This window comes from Pinus tabuliformis, chromosome 8 (genome assembly GCF_031772625.1).
Source record: "Pinus tabuliformis cultivar Carrire ecotype Pingquan chromosome 8, CPIR1, whole genome shotgun sequence".
Taxonomy (NCBI): Eukaryota; Viridiplantae; Streptophyta; class Pinopsida; order Pinales; family Pinaceae; genus Pinus; species Pinus tabuliformis.
In genome coordinates this window covers 1,950,317,907-1,950,342,966 of record NC_142294.1, presented here as the reverse complement: position 1 = coordinate 1,950,342,966, position 25,060 = coordinate 1,950,317,907, and the positions used below count along the sequence as shown (strand labels likewise).

Genomic DNA, 25,060 nt, shown 5'->3' with positions numbered 1-25,060 from the left:
ATTTTAATAAAATTAAAAACAAGAATATTTCTATGTGAAATAAATTTATATAAATATAAATAATATTATTAAAAATCAATATAGATCCATGTTAATTCCAGATCCACTAAGTGCTACGATGAATCAAATATATCAAGGTGCTAACATGTTTTCAAAATTTTCACTTAAAATATGTTTTCATTTTGAGAGATTTGATCCCTCTTTGATCCAGGTGGATATTGGTGGCCACCTGCCAAGTCCACCTGGACCCCCACCATTGTTTTTCTCAGCATTTTCAGTTTCCTTAATTGTAGCACAACTTACTATTTTTAGCAGTTTTTCGGGTCCTGGACTTCCAGAGTCGTTTTGAGGCCCTACACAACGTTTTTTGGGAAATCTGGGGGCAACATGGATCCATGGACCATTGTTGCCCTTCCCAAAGTGGTAGTGCTCGGATAGATCTTTCTAACGAGCTATTGTACGTGTCAAACGGAGATCGTATGCCAAAGTTACGACCCCGAGAAGTTGATGTACCAATTTACCCAAACGGGGCCCACAGTTTGGCGTTTCATCTTCTAGGGTTAGGTTTTGGAATGTTAAGGGTTTTCCATTGTTAAATAAGCTTCGAGCCTCATTGTAGCACAGTTCAAAGGCATGTAGCCACCACATCTCTTCTCAGAGATAAACTACCATCGCCCTAGCTGGTTTATTTCCATTACTGTTTGTAAGCATATTTCAATATTTTATATTAATGAAATGAAGTATTATTTCCGCTGCATATCTGTGTTTATGGTTATCTTTGTAATTTGTTGCGTTCCTGTTTAAGTCCGGATCACTCTCGGCCCTTGGTAGTTCCAGAATTAAAATGGATATATGTTAGTATGTGTAAATGTATGATAAAAGTTGATCTTGTCACAAGTAATTGTGGAAAAATAATGTACATCCACTTAGGATGCAAGTATCATATTTTTTTATTTTTTTTGTAAAGACATACATATGTTATGAACTATAGTTGATAGTTTTTATAAGAGTACATTAAAAATTAGACAATCTCAATCATTTTTTATTAAAAGTTATTTCCAAATCCACTAAGATTTTTGTCGAAAGTTATAGTTCTTAATTAATGGGAACTTTAACTATGGAACTTTCCCCTTTAAGATTTTATCCCATTTTAAGAAGACATAATCACCATGGGTAGGAATCAATGGTATCCTCCCCATTTATGTCCAAATCCCATACATGACATGTTTGAGCTCTTAATTGAGTATATTGAGGCATTAGAAAAGTACCAACAATCCACTCTCTCTCTTGTGCTTAGAGGGTGGGATTGATTATATTCCATGGGTGGTTCCCAACGCTTACAATTTTTCATGTCAATTGGCAAGTGTTGCTAGAGATTTGATGCAAGGGTGGACGAAAACTCTATCTATTGTAGACATGTTGTTACCTGCAAGAGAGCTAACAAGCATATGGTTAGAGTGGTGAATACAAATAAGCATGCAATGTAGCTATTTTTATGAAAGAACATGAGATACAAAGCATACAATTATGGAAAACATAAAAGAAATGAATGCAAGAACGTGGGAAGCAAAATCCTCTTTATTGATTGGTGTAAAGAGATACAAAAATCATCCCAGAGACACTAAATGGAGTATGTTGAGCAATGAGGCTCTACCACTCTTCTAAAGGAAGGTCCCCGTTCCCTATCGCATGCAAGAAAAAATCTCTCCTTAAAGAAGCTATATGAAAGATCTCAATGTAAAGAAATTCTCATTGACTTGGCAATTTTGGCAGCATAACTTTGCATAATCTTCTCATGTGTTTGGCTCCAATTCTACTGGCATATATAGGCCCATGTCTAATCCTTGGCTCCCTCCAACTCATTAATGAGATTTGGCCTAGTGGGAAGTAATAGGAGTCCTTTTGGGGCTCCTTAATTCAAATTCAAGAGTGGAATGGCTTGAGACTTAGCTATCAAAACTTGTCCTTTAAGTAGAAGTCAATTCATTTAATGTTAAGTCGTCCACGGGCTATTGAGTTGTCACTTTTGTGGATCTGCGTGGCTATCGAAGAAACTTGCTAAGGATCCATGCAAAATTTGTTGTACTGCCTTTACGTGGTTTGATTTTTTAAATGAACCTTAGGAACCTTAGTTTGTTTCCTATTCATGATTTTTTCTAGTCTCACTAGTACACTTGTACATGTCATGTGTTGACATTGAGCATGTTCTGACATGTCCAATTGGGTGTATGCTTTTTATATGATAACACCAAGTGTAATCCCCATAAAGTAACATGTGTTGATCTCTTAAATGAGTATATTAAGTCACCGACAAAGTACTAGCAATCTCACTCTCGCTTTTCAAACCAGAGGGTGGTATTGATTATATTCCCTTAGTATTTCAGTAATGAGAATGTTTGTTCACCTATTAAAGTTGGTTTGGTTATATATCTCCAATGGTGTTCATCGATGCAACATGTAATACTATTGGCATGCATGTATTATTAGATATAAAAACATGTAGCTATTATATGTGATATTCTAAAACATGCACATGATATTGAAGTGTGCGCATAAACTTGGAACTTAACACATAATTTTTTGATACTTTTTCATATCAAATGTTACTAAAATTTTGAAATTTATTACGACAAACAATTTCCATAAACACTTCTCCTTAAACCCAAACAAAAACATTATCTTTTAAATCTCATTAAAAAAAAAAATCCTTTTAAATATCTTATAAAAAAATAAAAGAATAAAAATAATATCTTATTAAAAAAAACCATAATTAGACAAAGACTTGGAACTTAACACAATTTTTTCAGCATCAAATATTAATAAAATTTTAAAAACACTATTTAAAAAAAAAAATGGCTATGAACACCTTTCCTTGGACTCGAACAAAAACATTGTCCCTTACACCCATAAAATAATAATAACCATAAGAAATTAGCCTCTTTTTCCATGTGTCATTGCATTGTGTGAACTATGACTACACCCAAATCAGTATTTCAAAGAGGTAATCTTAATTTTTTTAATACAAATTGTCTGTCTTTCATATGTATATATAAGTTCCTAGTACAATCAATGTTGGGAATTAAATTTTAAAAATAATATCTTAAAAGATTCGAAAATTCTGAATTATAATTAAATGCATGTACTATGTTTTAATGTTCCTTACTTTATACTCCAACACCTTGAAGGGGGAAATTATGTTGAGCCTATCATCTCATAAAGTGATGAACCCCTTTTTCTATGCGTGTCATGATGTTTGTTTTGCTTGAAAGTATATATGATTGTCCTAATAATTTTTAATGACTTCTAAAGCAAAGGAGACCCATATGATGGGCTCCTAGAAAAACCACCCCAAGGGTGGCAAGTACACATTTGACATTTTAACATGATAAATGAAAGGCTTCAAAAGTCTTCAATGGCCGGTTAGTGAGATTCCCCTCTGGCCACCCATTAGAACTTTACGAAGAACCTTACCAAAAGGTTAATGTGTGACCGAATATGTCACTTCTAGTTTGACTGCATTGGAACCACTAGTACTGATGACCACTGTTAGCTTAAACTCACATAAAGTTCCCTGGCCCCAACTGGATAATGACATCTAAGGTTTTAAATTTCCAATTGTTCCTATGTTTTCAAAGGGTTTGCATTAAAAAAACGAGGGGCAGTCCCAGTTGACATTCATGGGAATATATATATCTTAACTCCATCATCATTGATTGCATCTGCCCCTTTAATTAAAGGGGCGATGTCTCAGATTAGCAAGAATCACATTCACACCCATTGGGGTGCCACGTACTTGTTGCTAACCAACAAAGTCATGGAACCTTTTTATTAAAGGGAATAAATGTTTAAAAAGTTATGCCTTTTAGATTGATCTATACAGAATTTTAAAAATATGTTTTTAAATATCTCATAGTCTAACCTATAATTGATTTTCTTCACCACACATAAGGCTTTCTATCAATTCTCTGTTTGACTTTATGTGTAGAGTCCTCCTTTCATGGCCCCTCCTTTGTGTTGAGTGAGGTAGCAGCAGAATATTGTAAGAAAAGCTTTTCAAAAGGGCATTGATGGAAGGAGATGCATAGTTAGGAAATTCTATCCATATAATTGGGGTTACCCCACTTACTTTGTCTTCTATGGATTTTTAATTTGTATTCTGTAAGATAGTAAAAAATATAGATATTTTTATTTAAATATAAATGTAGAAAACTGAAAATAAATTTTAATAAAATAGTATAATTTATATATTATATTTAAAAATATTATATTTTTATTATTATATATATATTGTTTATTTTTACTTATTTTATAATGTAAAAATTGTTTTTATTTATTACTTAAGTAATTATATTAATTTCAGATTTTATGCTTTTGTAATTCGTGATATAATGTTCATATTTTATTATGGAAAAATCAAATAGAGAACGATGCATTTTGAACCTAAATCTAAAATAGTATAATTTATATATTATATTTAAAAATATTATACTTTTTATTATTATCTATATATTATTTATTTTTACTTATTTTATAATGCAAAAATTGTATTTATTTATTGCTTAAATAATTATATTAATTTCAGATTTTATGCTTTTGTAATTCGTGATATAATGTTCATATTTTATGGAGAAATCACATAGAGAACAAAGGGTTGACGCGTTTCGAACCTAGATTTAGGTTCGAAACGCGTCGACCCTTTGTTCTCTATGTGATTTCTCTGGAAAATATGAACATTAATTACATTAATGTTGAGTAAATAAAAATATAAATGATAATAAGTATTTATCATTTTTTAAACACAAAATTTAAACTATAGTTTGTTAAATGTTAATTGTAGTAAGTGTTATTATCAATAGTTAAAGTCGAACATGTTCTCGTTGATTTCCATTTTTCAACTCCACATAATGAAGATGCATTTATTTATTGCTAATAGGTATGCACGCAATGGTTTTCAATGACCAATAACGTAACATAAAATAATTGCACACTACCACCTACAAATGCACATTATAAAGAACATCATTATTGGCTATTGCAAGAGTGTCACGATCATGGGCAAGAATGGAACTTAAGAGCCATATGTCTCATGTAATCTTTGCTTTGCTACCCCAAACGATTGCATTCATTTATTGCTTTGCACCGGACTTAAGTATGAACACCATAGTTGAGAATAGGTGCCCACTACCATATGAGCATGAGATCCAAATCACAACTAACTCAACTATTGGTTACTACAAGGATGTCACTATAACTTATAGCAAGAATGAAACTTAAAATTTACATCTTGTTATTAGCAAGGGCTTACTTGATTGATGAAAATGGGGTGTTGTTAATTCCCCCTATAGGGCTTCAGGTCTTTGGTGTACCTCTCACACTTGTTATAAGATCTAAATGATAATTGACTTGATTGTTGGTCACTGCAACAATGTCATTAATAATGCATAGTAAGGGTCAAACTTAAAATATATGTCTTGTGATCTACAACAATATTCCATAGCTAAAATTGTAGTTGATAATTGTTACTACTTATTGTTGTACAATAAGAAGATCCTAATGCTCATTATCCTTTTTATAGGCCACTATAAATGTGTTATTGTCAGTGTTGAAGATGCAATTGAAGAGTTATGTGTCTTGTTAGTATAATATTTATTAACTAAGAAGAAAGTGGGTAATAGCTATCAACTATGTATGAGTATGAGATCAAAACAATAGTCATCTACTATCCTATGAGCATGTAATGTAAATGATCATAGACCCAATAAAATTATGTATATTTTCCAACTACATTGGTAATTGCAATTATAATGATATCCGATAGCTAAGAATATAATTATAATCATTGACTGCAACACAAGCATGAGATGTCAATGCTAGCCAACCCAAGAAAACACTACAATAAGAGTTTCACTATCATTACCAAAAACAACACTTAAAATACACTTATTGATTTGCAATAACGCTTAATATCGAGCACACATTTGATGATAGCCACATTGTATGCTATGAGCACAAGATACAAATGATAGCCAACTCAAGATAATATGATAATAAGAGTGTCACTACCACTAGCAAGAATAAAACTTAAATACAATTCTTATTGATTGGCAACAATGTTCAATGTTGAGAACACATTTTATGATAGTTACATATTACACTAAGGGTCTTGAATATTTTTAACTTGATTATTCACTACCACATGAATGTTGATATCACTAATGAGGATGGAACCTATGACTCCTATTTTATTGATTCCCCACTTTGTTATTGTACACAATGAACATAAACACTTAATTTATTTATCACTTTAATATGATTACAACATGTTAGGTCACTCATAACATAATCAAAATTTCTATGCATTACCACTAAATACAAGATTCAAATGATATTTAGTTCATCATCATAAGAATATTATTATCGTTACACTGATAGACATGTCATCTAAATACAAGATTCAAATGATATCTAGTTAATCATCGTAAGAATATTATTATCATTACACTGATAGGTATGTCTATTTTGGATTACGGTTTCTAGAATTTTGATTTAATTATGAACAATTATTAAGTGAATGGTAGGGATTCCACGTTCACAAAATATCCATGAAATATTTTTAATTAAAATTTTATGATTTTTTTTGATATTGACAGTGTGAGATGTAAGTTTCCTATTATGAATTGATATCTATCCATGTTCACCAACCATTTAATTTATATGACTATGCCCATTCACAAGAGTTGAACTTAAAACTTTAAAGTTCAACTTAAAACTTTAATAATTTTTCATTTTATCATTACGCCACAAAGAAGCTGTAGTGGTTGTAAATAAATGTAAACATTTAAATGTCTACTCAATATGAAAGATGTAATGTCAATAAAATGAAATTTTAAATAAAATAATAATAATAATAATAATAAACATAATATTAATTCAATTTTAAAAATAATAACTTGATTCAATTCCATTTATTATGTTCTAATTTTATTTTTCTTCATAAAATTACAAACAAATTTTCTTAAGGAAACGATATAATATGAATATCACATTGAAATAAATTTACATAATAATAATTCATAATATAAAACTATAATATTTCACCACATCTAATTAATTAAGATATACAAATTTAATAAATATATAATTAAAAATAAAAATAAATTTAAATATAGAAATGTGAAATATATATAATAATTATAAATTAATATCCATTAAAAGAAAATCATTTTCTTAATATTAAATTTCACAATTTCTCATTTCAATTTAATTAATAAACATATAAATATTCAATTTTATTTTTTTTAATCATTTACCTATTTATTTATCAATCTACATATATCATCAATATTATGTATATCCAATTAAAAAATTTATAAAAACATGTCAATGAAAAATGTGACTATTGTGCATATCCAATTAAAAAATTTATAAAACATGTCAATGAAAAATGTGACTATATGATTGATATATATCATCAATATTACTCATATCCAATTAAAAAAATTATAAAACATGTCAACCAAAAATGTGACAGTGTGACAAAATGTATTATAATGAACTTGGAGTATGCCCTAAAATTACTTTTGCTTGGCTAATACGTTGTGACAGTGTGACTATATGTATTATAATGAATTTGGAGTATGCCCTAAAATTATTTTTGCTTGGCTAATACGTTGACGTTAATGGTGTAAAAACCAAAGACATCTCGCACAAGTGAAAGCTTACCTCCTTATAGACCAGTGATGACTATCCTCACTGCTAGTTTGACAAACTGAGTTATGATGGTTATCCTCATTTTGTCTCACAAGTGAATTATGATAGATTTTCCCATTGTAAAAAACCACAAAAAACTAACAAAAGTTATTTGTGTTATCAAATTTTAATAAAATTAACACAAAAAGAGATGAAATTTATATAAATATAAATAATATTGTTAAGAACTATTATTAGTTCATTTTAATTTTTAGATTTACTAAAAGTGAGGAGCAATTAATTTTTTCCATTTTAATTTTAAATTTACTAAAAAAAAACAATCCATTTTTTCAATTTTTATAGTAAAAAAATTATATTTTAAAAAATTTGATCTATTTCACAATTATTACTAATAATTCTCGATATGCTAAGTTTAACAGAGAATTATATAGATCCAACAAACATACTGTTGGCCATGAAAATGATTGAAAATGGGCAGAGAAGGGGCGAGAAAACGCACTCTCTTAGGCAAAGGGCTTCCTTACAACAAGGAGTGTCCAAAATTTTTAATAACCTGAAAAGGCCCTTAAAACACAAATAAAAACTGTAATTAAAAAACAAATCATTTTATTATAGAAATTGAAAAATATATATTCTGATGCACACACCTTTCACAAAAGCGAATTTTGTCCTTCTACGTATAATATAAGAATGTGTACATACGGTTACTTCTACGTATAGTAGTGAAAGAAATTTCGCTGGCTCATTTCATTTCCGTTCGTTCGCAGAGTGACACAGAAGGTCCGAATTCATGTATCTCGGGGGCTTGGAAACCATCAGTTTTCGGGCATATTTTCGTGCCTTCGGCTTTGGAGGGCAGATAGGCGGAAATCCGTGCGGCTTGGAGGTCCGGATGGCGTGTGAAAAGGAAAAATTTGGTGCGGATTGTTGAAATGGAAAGCGTGTTAAAGGCCTCTTAGTCAATGGCCGGTCAAGTCAGACGAAAAAAGATTTTCATTCAAGAGGAAGAAGACAGGCAGCGTAACGCTCCAAATGCATAGAGGCTCCGCCAAGATCGGCGCGGGATAGAAGCTCTCACCGGCGGGGAAAGTTTTAGAGGAGAGAGGGAACAAAGCAGTGAGGAATTTTAGAGTACGAGAAGGGGTTGAAATTTGCGTCGGTGGAAAAATTCAGACTTCCTTCTGTCCAGATGGCGGTTTTGGAGAGGTTTTCTGTGAAAATAGCGTTCCCGGAGAAGGATTTTGGAGTTCTTTATATCCAAGTGGCCGTTTCAAAGAGGCTTTTGTGAAAAAAGCGATCGCGGTGGAGGAATTTTGGTTGTTGCTTTGCAAATGGCCTTTTCAGAGACATTTCTGTGAAAATAGCGGTCGCGGGGGAGGAATTTGGAGTCCTCTCTATCCAAATGGCTGTTTCGGAGAGGTATTTGTAAAAATAGCAGTCGTGGAGTAGGAATTTAGACTCCGTTCGTCAAAAGAGCGGTGTATTTTTGTTGTATAGGTCTAATTCTGGGGGAGGAAGTGTTAAATTCCGGTTCTTTTGTAGAACAGATGAATTTGAGGTAAATAATCAGGGGAGCTTGGCTGAATTCGACGTGCCGTGGACAGATTAGTTCAACAAAAGGCCTTCGGAGGCTCTTTTGCTTAAAGCTCGAGGAAGGAAGGAAGTTTTGCACGCAATAAGCTTAGACGGTCGGTGTTTGCCAATAAATATAGTTTCTGGAGAAAATCAGCCGTGGATACCTGAGAAATAAGCAGTTGTAGGCGGAAGTTGATCATGGTCCAGAGAAATCAGCAGTTGTAGAGGCCCGCTAAATTTCAGCTGCCCTGGGGAGTGGAGTGTTGAACTGAAAGAAGTACTGTCAGCACTTCAAGGGTAGAGAGGAAGCTATAGAGGAGGAAGCTTTGTTTATAAGAAGAGATTAAATTAAAGAAGCGTGTTAGGTGAAGAATTTAGACATTGTTGGGAAACGCAGCTAAATTTAGCTATTTGCAGGAAACATAAGGCCAGGTGATTGAGTTTTTAACAATCAAATCAAAGAAAGTAGAAATATAAGGGGATTTATTTTCACTAAACTGAAAAGAAAGAAGTTTTGCTTGATAAACGGGATAAATTCTGCACAGGAATGAGCATAACACAGGAAATACTGGGAAGGAGCAGCTAATGATCTGGTAGAGTGTCGTGGAATGAAGGAGATTTGTGATTTCCTACGGTGGGAGACAGTTTTTGGAGCTTATTCAGACTCGAGACGGTATGGGAATCATCATCAAAATGGAAAGAGATATATGGGAAATGATGAAAACCCTAGTAGGAGGGTCAAAGACAGCACGAGTTAAATTTAACTGCGCAGGAAACCTATGGGGAATGTTGGAAATCAAAGACTGTATGATTGAATTTGAAGTCCCTCATTGAGAATTTATTTTGTTCAGTTAAGAGAGATTTAGAGATAGTTTCCTTATCAAGAAAGGTTTTTTTTTTTTGGAATTTATCAGCAATAATGCGAGCAGGGCTAAGCACAGTGCAGCAGACGCTAACCCCGGAGGCGGCGAGTATCTTGAATCATGCCATAGCAGAAGCTTGTCGCCGCGGGCACGGCCAAACGACTCCTCTTCATGTCGCTGCGACGCTCTTGGCAGCCCCTGCTAGCCATCTGCGGCAGGCCTGCATTCGGTCTCATCCCAACTCTTCGCATCCTCTTCAATGCCGGGCGTTGGAGCTTTGCTTCAGCGTGGCTCTCGATCGACTACCGGCAGCGCAGGGAGTTGTTCCGGGCACCGAACCGCCGATTTCTAATGCACTCATGGCGGCTCTTAAGCGAGCGCAAGCACATCAGAGAAGAGGGTGCCCTGAGCAGCAGCAGCAGCCTTTGTTGGCTGTGAAGGTAGAATTGGAACAGCTAATAGTTTCAATTCTTGATGATCCTAGTGTTAGCAGGGTGATGAGGGAAGCCAGTTTTTCGAGCCCTGCTGTCAAAGCAACTATCGAGCAATCGATCAATATGGCAAATTCGCATTCATCTATTTCCCTATCTTCAAGTGCCATTGATCGGGTGGGATTCAGATTAGGTAGTTCGCCTTCAATTTTGGGAAGAAGTCAGCAGCATTTTGATTGCAGCAATAGAAGCTTAGAGCGGGATGATGCGAGCTCTCGCCCAATTTCACAGAGAAATCCCTACTTGAACCCTCGATTGCAAAGTGCAGGGGTTGCTGCTGAAGCCAGCGGCAATAGAAACGACGAGATTAGAAGACTCATAGAAATCCTTCAAAAGGTTAAGAAGAGGAATCCTGTTCTTGTAGGGGAGAAAGAGCCCGAAGCTGTAATCAAAGAACTCGTGCAGAGAATAGAAAAAGGTGAGACCCCAGCGCAGCTTCAGGGTGTGCAGATCCTTCCTATTGAAACAGAGATATCCGCTTTCTGTACCGGAAACAAAGATAAAGATCACATTACTACGAAGTTCGGGGAATTGGACCAAATGGTGGAAGGCCGTTTGAATAAGGGTGTAATTCTTAACGTGGGTGATTTAAGGTGGCTTGTAGAACAGCCGAAGGCAGGAGCACCGATAGGGTTGTCAGCCTCATCTTCTATGCAGCAAGTTGTTACGAAATTGGGCCAATTGTTAGCTCGATATGGACCAACTGGTCGACTATGGCTGATTGGTGTTGCGACTTGTGAAACATACCTCCGTTGTCAAGTGTACCATCCTTCTATGGAGAATGATTGGGACCTGCAGCCTCTTCCTATTGTTGCCAAACCAACTCCAGGATTATTTCCTAGGTTCTTCCATCTTTCTTCCTTCTGCTTTCCAAGTTCTGCTGTTATTTTGTTATGAAAAATAATATACTAACCTGGAGTTTTTAGAGGATCTGTCCTGAAATACATCAAACTGTGCAATTACTTTAGATTTGGGGGATCATAATCAGCATCTTGAATTTTGGTTTCTATTTTTAGATTGGATCTGCATGGTTCAGGAGCACAATAATGACCTTTATTGCCCATCCATCTCTTGATGCAATCGAGCGGAAGGATGAGATGTGTTTAGGGTTTTTGTATAAATATATATTGTATGTAGTCGACGTCTAACAGACGAGTGGTTTTTGTTTGGCATTTACGCTAGTTGCATGTTTGTGAGTGTTTCTGGCTATACAAAATTTTGATGTTTCCTTTCAAAACAAATCTCTAGCCTGGACAGTTACAATAAGTGTATTCTGATAGAATACCTTGGTCGCCCTTCTTCTTTGCATATAGGCTTCTATCTATTATTCGTATAGCTGTAGTTTGTTATGCTTATCGTAGGAGTTAATGTTCAGTCGACTGTTTGCTCTTTCTGAAATGATTTGTCTTCTTGTTTACAGTTTAGTGGCATTCATTTTCCGGTTTTTGCATTAGACTATAGCACGATGGTTTATGGTACTGAAAGGCTCATGCTTTGCAAAATTATTAAGTCCTCAAAAAATGTATTCTGTTTACAAACCCATCCCATATCCATTTTAGGAACAAATATATTTGGGGTATGGTTCCCAGTTGATTTCTGTCTGTACCCGGAGCTGGTACAGCTGAAGTCCATTTCAATAAGGGAATTTGGAGATTCCCATAAATAATCCTTCACAGAAGTAATTGTAAAATGCAATCAAGTAAACTTGAAAACATAATGCTGAGCACATTTTGAAAGCCTAATGTGTAGTTAGTTATCCAGTATTTACTTGTATGTTCAAGCAGTAAAGTTCTAGTATTTGACGATGTATGCCATTTGTCTAGTTTCAGATCAAAAGGTGCTTGACTGCTATACATATTCAGTTCCTTGCGTTTGCCATATATATGTACCCTACCGACATGGGCAGATAATTTTCACCATGGCAGTTTGTCTCCTAGAAATGTTGGGCCTTCCATTCCATATTATTTTTGCCATGCTCTTTCCTTTTACTTGTTTTCACTGCAAGTGAATGATGCACAAACTTCTTGATCCATATTAGGAGTCTTAATATGTAGTGGTGCACCTAACAGAGTAGCTTCCATTTTACCATTGCCTGTATGATAAATGTTTGTGGTAGAACTCTTAAGCATATTATTGCTTAGAGGATTCTAAAGAGATTGATAGCCTCCTTATCTATATTGTTAAATCACTACATAGCTTCTTAACATGCGCAAGAGCTGGATGGTGATGAACTTGAAATCTTCACATTAGTGAATTTCTCTAGAAAGTTGTCGAGATATGATGCCGCACTGTATTAGTTATTAGAAGATTATTGAGTGTGCTTGGAAAAATACTCGAGTATATTATTGCTTAGGGGATTCTAAAGAGCCTGATAGTCTCCTTTTCCAGATTGCTCAATCGCCACATAGATTTTTGACATGTGGAAGAGCTGGATGGTCATGACCTTGTAATGTTCACATTAGTGATTTTTTCTAGAATGTTGTCGAGATACGATGCTGCACTATATTAGTTATTAGCGCTTGGCAAAATACTTCTAAAGAAACGGTTTATTGGGTGAGAATTGAATTTTTTATATTCAAGTTCACTTGAGGAAGATAGTGTAACTTGAGTGGTAGCTACTACTTGCATGCATTTTCTTTCTGTGACAAGTGCAATTATCTGGGAGAAAAAACCTCTTTATTGCCTTTCTGGTTATCGGCAATTGCACAACTTTCAACTTGCACACAGCTTCAGTGTTAATGGACAAACGAATTAGAAATCATTCATATGTTTGCATTCATTTTCTTGGATGAATTGAATTTTGCATTATGGAAAAGGTGTAGATTTCTGGTAAAACTGGATACATTACTGTCAGTACTAATACATGATTCATGCCTCCTATAGGTTTATGAGCTCGGGAATTGTGAGCAACTCGATGGAGTCACTTTTTCCTCTTAAGGGTTTTCCCTCAATTGCACCCACACCAAAGAAATCAAGAGAAACCAATGACTCAACTCAGAAAATGAATTGTTGCTCCCAGTGTATGTCAACCTATGAGCAAGAACTTGCCTTAATGGAGCAGGAGAAGAAGGCCCATATGCAGTCTACTACCTCTCCACAGTCAAAATCACTAGATCAAGGGCAACAGGCATTGCCTCAGTGGCTTCAAATTGCAAAGTCAGCTAATGGTGCAAAAGAACCAGATATGGTGCAGGTGAGTTATCTTCCTAGTGTTGTATTATGTAGATTGTTATGCAATCTTGTGGCAGAAAAATAAGTCAGGTTAGATTCTAGGTTGCGTGCACATATTCTCACCTTCTGAGAAGAATTATTTATTCTTGTTTCTTCTTTCCCATTTTATTTCTGGTCTGCTTCGGCGAGCCAATCAAAAGCAGATACTGAAAGAAATCATGCTAGACTCTAAAGGACCAGTGGGAAGGTAGTTTGTTGATTTTGTAGTTGGTGGAATGTGCTTTATGGTTGAATTTATTTTCCTTTCTTGCAATGCAGTCAAAAGATCAGGAGCATACGTGGAATCAGAAGGTAGAGGAACTGCAAAAGAAATGGAATGAAAAATGCCGTTTGCTGCATCACCATTTCCATGCATTTCGGCCACTTATTTCAGTCGATCAATCTCAGGAGTCCCTGCGGGTGTCTGGTCAAGCAATTGATAGAAATGGCAGGAGTCAAAATGACAGTACTGTGGAAAAATCAGGAATTCAAGATCCACATAGAGGTAGAGACACATTCTCAATCACACTCGACTCCTTATGGCGGTCACCTTCTCAGTCCAAGTGTGTGATGCCTATTTTGAGTCAAAATAATGGTACACTAGTTGAGGGGATTACTAGATCTTCAGTGACCCAGACTGCAGTAAATGGTCGTGCACATGTTCTCCAGTCTAGTTTTGGAGGTCGTTCATGTGAACTCCCAAGCAGTTTGCCAGGGTCATGTTTAATTTCTTCTCCGAATCCTAATCCAGTTGCAACAGATCTGGCATTGGGAAGGTCGAGTGTGTTCATGGCATCTTCTTGCAGCCTAAGCAGTGTACAGGGAAAAAATCTTTTGGAGGAATCCCATAAAGAACGTCTGAAAGACATGCCTGGTTGTGTTTCTTCAAACTTTAGTGTACCTTGGCATTTTTCTCCCAAAGTATCGTCTCCGTCTACTGATGCACATTCACTTGGATCATCACAGCCTTTTCTTGATCCGCAAAACAGGAAAGATTCTAGCTTTTATCAGCCTACAGATTCAGATGCATTTAAGAAGGTTTACAAGGGCCTTATAGAGAAGGTCGGGTGGCAGCGTGAAGCAGCTTGTTCTGTGACAAATGTAGTCATTCAACATAGATCAGGAAAAGGTAGGTGCCGTGGTGTGGGCCCTAAAGGAGATATATGGTTGCTTTTCTTGGGTCCAGATCGAGTGGGGAAGCGAAAGATGGCTGCAGCTCTTTCTGAACTTATATTTGGAAGTGACAAAAACCTTATTTCCATGAAGTTAAGTTCACAAGATGGTGTGATATCTTCAAGCTGGAACCTAGGCCCACATGAGCATGAGGAATATGGTATGAACTTTAGGGGTAAGACTACTTTGGATAGGATTGCTGAAGCAGTGAGACTGAATCCTTTATCTGTCATTCTGTTGGAAGATATGGATCAAGCTGATCCTTTGATCCGTAGTAAATTGATTCTGGCAATGGAGAAAGGTAGATTGCCTGATTCACATGGGAAAGAATATAGCCTGGGTAACATAATATTTGTCATTACAGGCTGTGCAGGATCTGAGAATCACCATGAAATTGTAAGGCAAGAAGGTCGGTTTTCTGAAGAAAGACTAGTAGCAGCGCGTGCTTGTCCAATGCAATTTTTAGTCGAGAGTGCCCGTTTTGAAGTTCTTATTGCCAAACATAAGAAGAGAGTGTCTGTCATTAATTCTATGCATGAGTCAGAAAGCAAGGATGATGAAGATGTGTTCTTAGGATTGGGAATTGGAAACAAGCGTAAAGCTGATTGGATAAAAAATGAACAATCTCAAAATGACATAGAAAATGTCAAGAAAACGAGCAAAGAGCCCTTCGTTTCGCTGGACTTGAACCTCTCTGTGGAGGAGAACGATGTTGCTGACTTCTCTACTGCTAGTCAAGGCCACACTGAGGCATGCCAGGGATCCCGTGACTCAAGTGATCTGACAGTTGAACAAGGTCTTAAATGTGTTGGAGCTGGTGAACTTTACAAGGATCTTTCTGATTCAGTAGATGAGAAAGTTGTATTCAAACCTTTTGACTTTGAAAGGCTCGCGGATAATATCATTGAGTCCATTAGTGCAAAGTTCTTCAGCATAATTGGAACTGAGGGCCTCATGGAGATAGACATAAAAGCCCTCGAGCAGATGCTTGCTTGCGTTTGGTTTTCCTCTGATGGAATGGAGATGTTCGAGAACTGGGTTGAACGGGTGCTTGTACGTTGTTTAAGAGAAATAAGTACATCATGTGCTGTTTCAGTTGACACAGTCGTTAAACTTGTTCTTGAGAAGGATCGTTTTGCTGGAGAAAGGCGACCTGGAGTTCCATCCCTCCCCAGCAATATTTCAGTAAATATAAGAACTAAGACCGGCCAAAAGGCAGGGGCTATCTAAATGTTGCTGCTTTTCTCAATGGAAACCACTTGTCTAGTATCAAGACTGCTTTGCAAACCCCATTAAAATTAGGGGTTGTCCATAATTATTCAATTTTTTTTATAAAACAGCGGCACTAAATTTCTGCTTACAACGAGGCAAGCCTGGAGACTACGTTTGTACTTTCTAGTTAATTGAGGGTAATATCTAGATAAAACTGTAAAACTTCTTGTAGAGTGTATAATAGTTTCAATCCTGCATTCATATTATATCCGTAATGAATTGTGACCCTTTTTTGGGTTAAACTGTTGCTCATATATTTTTATGTCCGGAAGAGATTCGTTATGTCCTTGAATTGATAAATCCAAGATAATAATGGCAAGAGATTCCTGCAACTTTCTGCTCTTATTTTTAGTGAGGAGCAAAACAAGAGAAAAGCACGTTCATAGGTTACTGTGTTCATTCTCATTTTTGTTTTTGATTAGCAGGTTTCTGGCTTCATTTGCCTGTGCAAGCATCATTCCTCATCTCGGATTTCGATTCTTTTTCTGCAAATCAAACACGGAACTTGGTCTTGCTCCAGCCTTCTATGATGCAGTGGATCAATGATTCTAGCTTTGTCAAAATTATCTCTTCAAGGACGTTTTACATTGTGACTACTACCATTTTTTGCACTACAGAGAAGTGCACATCTTTTCCAAACAACAGAGCAGGGCATTTATTTGGCTACACTGAAGATCAGTCCTGTATTTATTAACCTGGCACCCAGGCTGGCTGTATTTTGTGTATTTTGTATCCCTTGAATAAGGGCACTCAAGGTAGAACACACGGGTGGGACTACCGCAAATCGATTCCAAACCTCAAAATTCGAGAAGCCAGAGTTGGTGATGGGACTTGGGTTCAGACAAAACTGTTGTAAAATTGTTGTTATTTATTGGGGAGTCCGAATTCCTCTTAATTCCAAAAGTTGCAGCAATGTACGAATGAGAAGATCTCAAATATTGTGTGTTCCTTTGGATGGAACTGCTTAAGATATTTTCAACTAAACATTGACAATATGCCCAGCTGCGAAAAATAAAATTTCAAAATGGACGCAACGCAAAGATAGTAGAAAAATTGAAGTGGGTAACTGATCTAAACATAAAAAATGTTGCAGTCCTGGATTTCGCTTTTCCGTTCGCGTCAGTTGACAGGAGATCAAATGTTGGTTACTTTACAGATTCGAATTATCGTTATCAAAGTTTCATTATCTGGGTAACCCGTGTGATATTATGCCCCATCTTATCGAAGACAACTTTTTGTATTTAACGCTTGCTGTCAGGTTCCGTGAGTCTGTCAATTGACGCGATCATCATTGTCGTCATAATTGCCTTTTTTCCTCCTTTTTTTTTCCTTTCCGTCCACTTTAACTGACAAAGCAACTTGGGGCAGGAAACACAACGGCACAAGTACCTTATCGTACACGTGGCAGTTTCAGAGCTGTCTGTTCGAACACAAAACTCTCTCTTTGTCATGATGAGACACATTTTTCCTAAATGGTATACTCCCTGGTGTTTAAATTACACAAATGTCGGTCGCTATGAACCCCATCTTCACATTATTGCGGTCCCACTTCAATGTGGCGAATGTTTAAACTGTATGGGCCAAAGCAAGCAACACATTCATTCTTGTAGAGCTTTGAAGGCGCTCACACTCGCCTCAGGGTTTTCAAACATAGAAACACATTTTCAGTTCTTTGGGGTGGCGTCACTGAAACATTAAATAAAACAAAAAAATTACAAATAAAATATATGGGGTTTACCTCCTGGCGTACTAGAAAATACATGGTTAGTAATTCGAAAATTTACATTCAAGTCATAAAACATTGTATGTCTCTTTATGTTAAAGTGGATTTGCTTTATCCCAGTACAAAGATCTTAGTTTATCAATCAACGATTAAAGTTTATCAATCAACGATTATTAAAGTAATGAAACTTTGTATATCTCTTTTATGTTAAAGTGGATTTGTTTCACCCGATGACAAAGATTTGAGTGTATCGATCAAAATTCTAAAGGGATGTGTAGCACCCTGATGTGAGGCTTATATTTATATTTAAAATAAATAAATTAAAAAGTTTATTTTATGGAGCAGGAGCTCGCTATCTCTAACATAGACGTATATCTAACGGAGATATCAGTGGCTAAGCAAGAGGGAAAGTTTGGCTAAGCAGAGGAAGGAACTTGTAGCTAGTAAAAGAAAGAAAAGAGGAGGGAAGGTTTGGGCTAAGCATGAGGAGGAGGAGGGAACTTGTAGCCAGTAAAAGAAAGAAAAGAGGAGGGAAAGTTTGGCTAAGCCAGAGGAGGGAATTTGTAGCTAGTAAAAGAAACAAAAGGGAAGGGGAGGGATGTATAGATTTTTAGAGGTGGAGCGGTGGTAGGGAGATGAAAAAGATATAATACAGTGAAAGAAAGAAACGGGAAGGTGAAGGATGTATAGATTTTTAGGGGTGGGGTGGTGGTAGGGAGATGAAAAAGATATAATATAGTGAGGGAGATGAGTAAAGTTTAATATATATGGGGTAAATTTTAATATGTATGGCAGTTTGTTAGAAGTAAAGGATGTATAGATTTTTAGGGGTGGGGTGGTGGTAGGGAGATGAAAAAAATATAATACAGTGAGGGAGATGAGTAAAGGTTAATATATATGGGGTAAATTTTAATATGTATGGCAGGGTGTTAGAAGTAAATTATTTTTATTTTGTTTGGGAGTGTGTTATCTTTATTTAGATTGTAGATTTCCATAATATTTTTGAATTTGACAAAGAGGAGTGAGGTTAAAATATTGACTTTATCCTTGTCCGTCAATGATAAAATCGACCTTATTTTTTTATATTAGGGATTGAGTTCAGTTCAGTGTGAGAGGGAGGAAATGGAAGATAAAATCGACCTTTATCGAACTTATTCTTGTCTATCAATGATACAATTGATACAATTGACCTTGATTTAAGTTCAATTAGAGTGGGAGGAAATGGAGGATAAAATCGACCTTTATCGACCTTATATGGAGGATAAAATCGATCTTTTTCGACCTTATTCTTGTCTATCAGTGATTGTGTTAAGTTCAGCGAGAGGGAGGAAATAGAGGATAAAATTAAGTTCAGTGAGAGGGAGGAAATGGAGGATAAAATTGACCTTATTTTGGTTTATCAATGATTGAGTTAAGTTCAGTTCAATGAGAATGAGGAAATGGAGGATAAAATTAAGTTCAGTGAGAGGGAGGGAATGGAGGATAAAATTGACCTTATTTTGGTCTATCAATGATTGAGTTCAATGAGAGAGTGAGAGGGAGGGAATGAAGGATAAAATCGACCTCATTTTGGTCTATCAACTACTGAGTTAAGTTCAATGAGGGAGGGAGGAAATGGAGGATAAGAGTTAATTACAAATGATTGAGTTAAGTTCAATGAGGGAGGGAGGAAATGGAGGATAAGAGTTAACTATAAATGATTGAGTTAAGTTCAATGAGGGAGTGAGAGGGAGGAAATGAAGGACAAAATCGACCTTATTTTGGTCTATCAACTATTGAGTTAAGTTCAATGAGGGAGGGAGGAAATGGAGGATAAGAGCTACCGATAAGAGTAGGTAAATTATTATAGAAGTTAAGTTCAGCGAGGGAAGGAGGAAATGGAGGATAAAAGCTACCAATAAGAGTAGGTAAATTATTATAGAACAAAATTTTCACTATATAAAGAAATGTTACAGGAAATGGAGGATAAAAGCTACCAATAAGAGTAGGTAAATTATTATAGAACAAAATTTTCACTATATAAAGAAATGTTACTCTTGATTTGAATATCATTGAGTATTTGACATTTAGTTTCACGTATTTTGTAAAATATTCATCTTTTGTGTCATTCTCCACTAATCACTACTTCTTTCTTTCTTAATTATTCTTATAAGTTGAGTGGTAAAACTCCTAATAACATTTTTTTTAATGTTAATGAGAGAATTTGAGGGTTAATATTTCAAATCCTCAATACTATGCGATGCAAATAAATATTATTTAAGTCATTTTGATACACGTAACATTATGAAAGTCACAAAGTCAAATGAATAAACTTATATATATATATATATAGTCATTTTGATACATGTAATATTATGTAACTCAAAAAGTCAAATGAGTAAGCTTATATATATTAGGTATATAAGTATGAAGCCTAATTAGTTTATCTATAACCACAATTTTCATAAAAATTCAAACGATGTATCTATATCAAATAAAACAAATAATCACTCATCACTCTATATATATCAAATAAAACAAATAGTCACTCTATAATAAATAATATAACAATATTACCTTTTACAATTCCACACATTCTAGTAACTAAATATAATTTATTATTAAATTATATAATTACTAACGTTTATAATAAAATGAACTTACCAGGTAGTATTCTATTTTAGAAGTAATCGTGTTCAATGTTCTAGAAAATGACTCATTCGTCAAAGTTTTTCATTTTCATATATTCGCTTAAAATTAATATATTTTTTTGTTTAATTACATAATGTTTATATATATTATATATTTTTAGATTTATGATTTAATGTATATATATATTTTTAAATAAAAATAAAAATAAAAATAAAATTATATGCCATTTTTAATTATATAAAAGGATAAGTCATAAAGTGAAGGTAAAAAAGGATAAAAAAGAAAAAGAGGGAGATCATACGAAGATTTCTTGCCCTTTCCCCATGGGAGCCACTCTGATCCTTTGTAATGAATAACTTTCACATTTGTTAAGAGAGACCGAACATCTTTAGTACTTTTTCTGAGCCCATGCTATTCTCAAGGCGCAGAGGTTCAAATTCCTTACTTTTTTAGGTTCGAGTGCAATTTCATGATGACTTTGCCTTTGTTGTTTGTTCTCTTTTTGTGTGTTTCCCATCCATTGGGTTAATTCATCATTGCCATATTCTTTATTTTGCATGCCCAAAAAGGCAATGCATTAAAAAGGTGGAAAACTTTGGTTTCGTTTGGTTGGTTGGACTTGATAAGATAATTAGCTCAGTGATCATACTCTAGTTTCACAAGTCAAGGAGGGGTAGGTCCCTATGAAAGTTAGGTGGTTGTTGTGGTCTTGGGGCTAGATGTGCAATCAGTGCAATCACATATTGCATAATCGTTAAGTTTGATTTGTATACAAGCATGCCAGTGCAGAGTTTGATGAGGGATGATGCTAATTATATATTTTAATAAAGACAATTTGACTTGAGCGGTGTGTATTATAAATTTTGGTTTGATGTTTAATAATTATGTTGATAATATATGAGTAAGGATGTAATATTTAAAATATTGATTAAATTTATAAGTTTATTGTTTTGAAAATAAAACAGCTTATTTGTGCTTGTCCATATGCATTTGCAAGGTGTTTCATTTTTATTTAGGAATTATTTATATTTATTATATATATGTATATGTATATATAGAGTAAATATTTATTATGGATATATATACCAAATAATTTGACATAGTTTTTTATTCAGTTTGAGTTTATGGAAATCATAAAAGTTATATGAAGACATATTTTTTAAAACTTTTATGGTGTTTGTAAGAAACTTTTTAGTTAGTGGGTTGGGACATCTCAACAATAATCTTCGTCTTATTTTCAAGGTGATATTAGTGCAATGGAAATGTGATAGAAGTGAGCATGATATTAGTAATCAATGTTTTATTATCCATTATTTTAATTCTAAGAAATACAACTAGTAAGTTTTTTAGTATCTATATGTATTTTGAAGTGTAGAAATTTTGGTGAAGCTTAATATTTCTTAAAATAATAACTGTAAATGTTCAATGATGTTTTTGTAATTTTTTTTTTGTTTTTTTTACGATTTTTGATATTTATAAAATATTTTTTCAATTGCATCTAGCTCATGTGATTAGTAGGAATGATTGTTATCTTCCTTATCGAGATTCAGTTCCTACAAGTAACATGTTGAGTCAATGTCCTTTAATTTATGTTACAAAGCTTCAAGCTTCTTCAAAACCTAGTTTACCTTGGGTACCATCCTTACCATCCTCAAAATGAGGAGAAGTACTCAGTGAGTTTCCCTCTAATTATTATTTTATGAAAACAAAATTCTAAAAGATTTTGGTTTTTTTCTAATATTTTTTTCCTTTGACTAGTGGAATTGACAACAGGGCCAGGGCCCAGGTTCATACTTGTGTAACCTAGGGTTGATTTTGATGCTACCACTAGAACCTCAAAGAGTATCCACATGGCCCCCATTCATGGTGTAGGGTACCCCTCACACATTTACCCACTTTTACAAGCTCTCCAGGGTAAACATGAGCTCAGTGTCCCTATGATATGACTTGACCTCCAAGTTTCAGTTATGGAAATGGGGCCTACAAACCAGAAGTAAAATTAACATCCCTCAGGGACTGCAAACCACTCAAGAGCTTACCAACCACCCCAGGTGAACAATCCTTGAGATGGAACTCTTTTTCTCACTAGGTTTACTCCCCAGCCACACCCATAACACTTCATGCATGTGGTTGGGAGGTTATAACTACACCCACAAGCTTGTCTCCATGCAGTTATGACCCAAAATCCCTTGTTTTGTGTATGTGGTTGCGAGATCTATGCCACTTTTTTTAGGCTAGCCTCCAAACCACTTCCTAGAACTGCCTGTATCTCACATATGATCAACCATCTCCCATGTAGCTTCATCAGGCCCAAAGTGCTTCCACTGCACTTTAACTTGCTTGATTGCTCAGTTCTGGAGCATGAGCTATTTCCGCTGCAAAATGAATTGAGGTTTTGGATGAAATTCCCCCTCTGGTTCCACCTGTAATACATACCAATCAATTACATGATCAACATCTTGGACATATCTCTTAAGCAACGAAACATGGAAAACATCATGGACTTTCACTGTTGGTGGTAATGCAAGTCGGTAGGCCACTAGTCCAATCATTTCAAGAACCTCAAAAGGTCCACAATACTAAGGTGCTAGCTTGGCACATGACCTAATCCTTAAGGAGCTCCTCTTGGGCTTGATGTGTAAGTACAAATGCTCTCCAACTTGAAACTCCTTGAATGCTCTATGCTAGTACGCATAACTCTTGTACTTGTCTTGCATTGCCTTCAAATTCCTTTTAATAACTTGCATCTCTTGCTCCATCGCAGCCAAAATATATGGTCCAATCAATACCCTATTCATGGTATCAATCGAGTTGATAGGAGTATTGCAACTCCGCCCATAAAGAGCTTCAAATGGACTCATCCTCAAGGATTCTAAGTACCCATTATTATATGCAAAATCTACCAGTGGAAGATACTCCTCCCACTTCCACTACTAATGCATGTCATACATCCTCAACATATCCTCAAAAATCCTGTTAACCCTCTCTGTTTGTCTATTTGTCTGTGGATGATACGTTGTGCTGAAAGCTAACTCTGTCCCCAAGCCTACAAATAACTCCTTCCAAAATCTAGAAGTGAACTTTGCATATCTCTTTGATATAATCTTCTTAGGAACACCATGCAATCTCACTATCTCCCTAATGAAGATCTGAGCTACCTCACTAGTGGAATTAATACACTTCACTGCAATGAAGTGAGTTACATTGCTCAACATGTCAACTACAACCTTGATGGAATCATGCTGTCTTAGTGTCCTCGACAAAATTGTAATTAAGTCCATGGAAATAATCTCCCATTTCCATTCTAGAATCAGACTAGGCTGCAACAAACTAGTTAGGTGGTTACACTCAGCTTTCACCTGCTGACAGTCTAAACACTTCACAATAGACTCATCCACCTCTTTCTTCAAGTTCGACCAATAATAGAACTTCTTAACAACTGTCAAAGTATTCTCGTATCCTAGGTGGCCTAAATATGTCTTGACAAAAAACTCCCTCAAGATAAGCTTCTTGAGCTCACTTCTATCTGGCACATAATCTTATTCATGAATCTCACCAAGCCATCTATTGTGAGGTGATACTCCTCATCCCTATCACCTTCACCCCGTTGTTGCAATCTCTGCTTCAACTATTGGTACCTCTCATCATGCTGCCCTGCATACAAGATCCACTCTTGTAAATCTGTCCCATAAGAACTCACAACTGAAATATGATTCTTGTGCACTCTTCTATGAAGAGCATCTGCAACCATGTTCTCCTCGCCCTTGATGTATTTGATCTCAAAGTCAAATTCACCGAGGGTTAACAACCATCTAGCTTGTCTGGGATTCAGATTGAGTTGGTCAAACAAGTACCTCAACCCATTGTGATCACTCAATAGAGAAAACCTACTGCCAAGAATATAATGTCTTCACATCTCCAATATTTAAATGATAGCTTCCAACTCAAGATCATGAGTCACATAGTTCCACTCGTGCTCATTCAACTTCCTTGACTCATAGCATACCACCTTCTCTTCCTTCATTATTGGCTTGAGGAGCCCTGACCTAGGTTCAACGTTAATTAGCCAAACAAATCCCTACACCACTGGCTCTTTCGGCTTCAACCTACGGAGCGCAGACTGAAGTCTCACCCGAAGCAGTATGGGACAATGCTGGAACCAATTTTCTGCACCTTGAGATGGTTGTGATTTTGTTTGATTCTTTCTATCCCCGCCTTTGCGTAGGTCGCTTCGCCCTAGGGCTTGCAAGATGAGCCCTTTATTCTGTCCTTCAATACCTCCGTGAAATGGTATGATTGACCCTCGCGCAGCCCTAGCCTGCTTCTCAAGTGCTTTCGCACTACTATGGCAGCGTGCTGTGCAGCTTCCCCAATTAGTCTAAGTGACTTGCTTATCTTATCAAACAATTATA

The 25,060-nt window shown here is 35.5% G+C and overlaps 1 protein-coding gene across 2 annotated transcripts; it reads left to right on the top strand.

Moving 5' to 3' along the window:
* Nucleotides 1-8,452: 8,452 nt before the first annotated feature.
* On the top strand, nucleotides 8,453-16,905 carry LOC149244268 (protein SUPPRESSOR OF MAX2 1-like). 2 transcript variants are annotated; one of them, XR_016246724.1, is made up of 4 exons: nucleotides 8,453-11,481; nucleotides 13,523-13,832; nucleotides 14,129-16,431; nucleotides 16,720-16,905. XR_016246724.1 is itself a non-coding variant. In XM_089374778.1 (3 exons), exons 1-3 carry the CDS (start codon nucleotides 10,205-10,207, stop codon nucleotides 16,250-16,252), a joined length of 3,711 nt encoding a protein of 1,236 aa, XP_089230904.1. In that variant the 5' UTR covers nucleotides 8,453-10,204; the 3' UTR covers nucleotides 16,253-16,905. The 2 variants fall into 2 exon arrangements, 1 of the variants encoding a protein (XP_089230904.1); XM_089374778.1 differs by having other exon boundaries at nucleotides 14,129-16,905.
* Nucleotides 16,906-25,060: the final 8,155 nt, after the last annotated feature.

Excerpts from the sequence above, each read along its gene's own strand:
- LOC149244268 (XM_089374778.1), top strand. The coding sequence starts at position 10,205 with ATGCGAGCAGGGCTAAGCACAGTGCAGCAGACGCTAACCCCGGAGGCG. Across the intron at positions 11,482-13,522 it reads ACTCCAGGATTATTTCCTAG|GTTTATGAGCTCGGGAATTG; the intron begins GTTCTTCCATCT and ends TGCCTCCTATAG. Across the intron at positions 13,833-14,128 it reads AAGAACCAGATATGGTGCAG|TCAAAAGATCAGGAGCATAC; the intron begins GTGAGTTATCTT and ends CTTGCAATGCAG.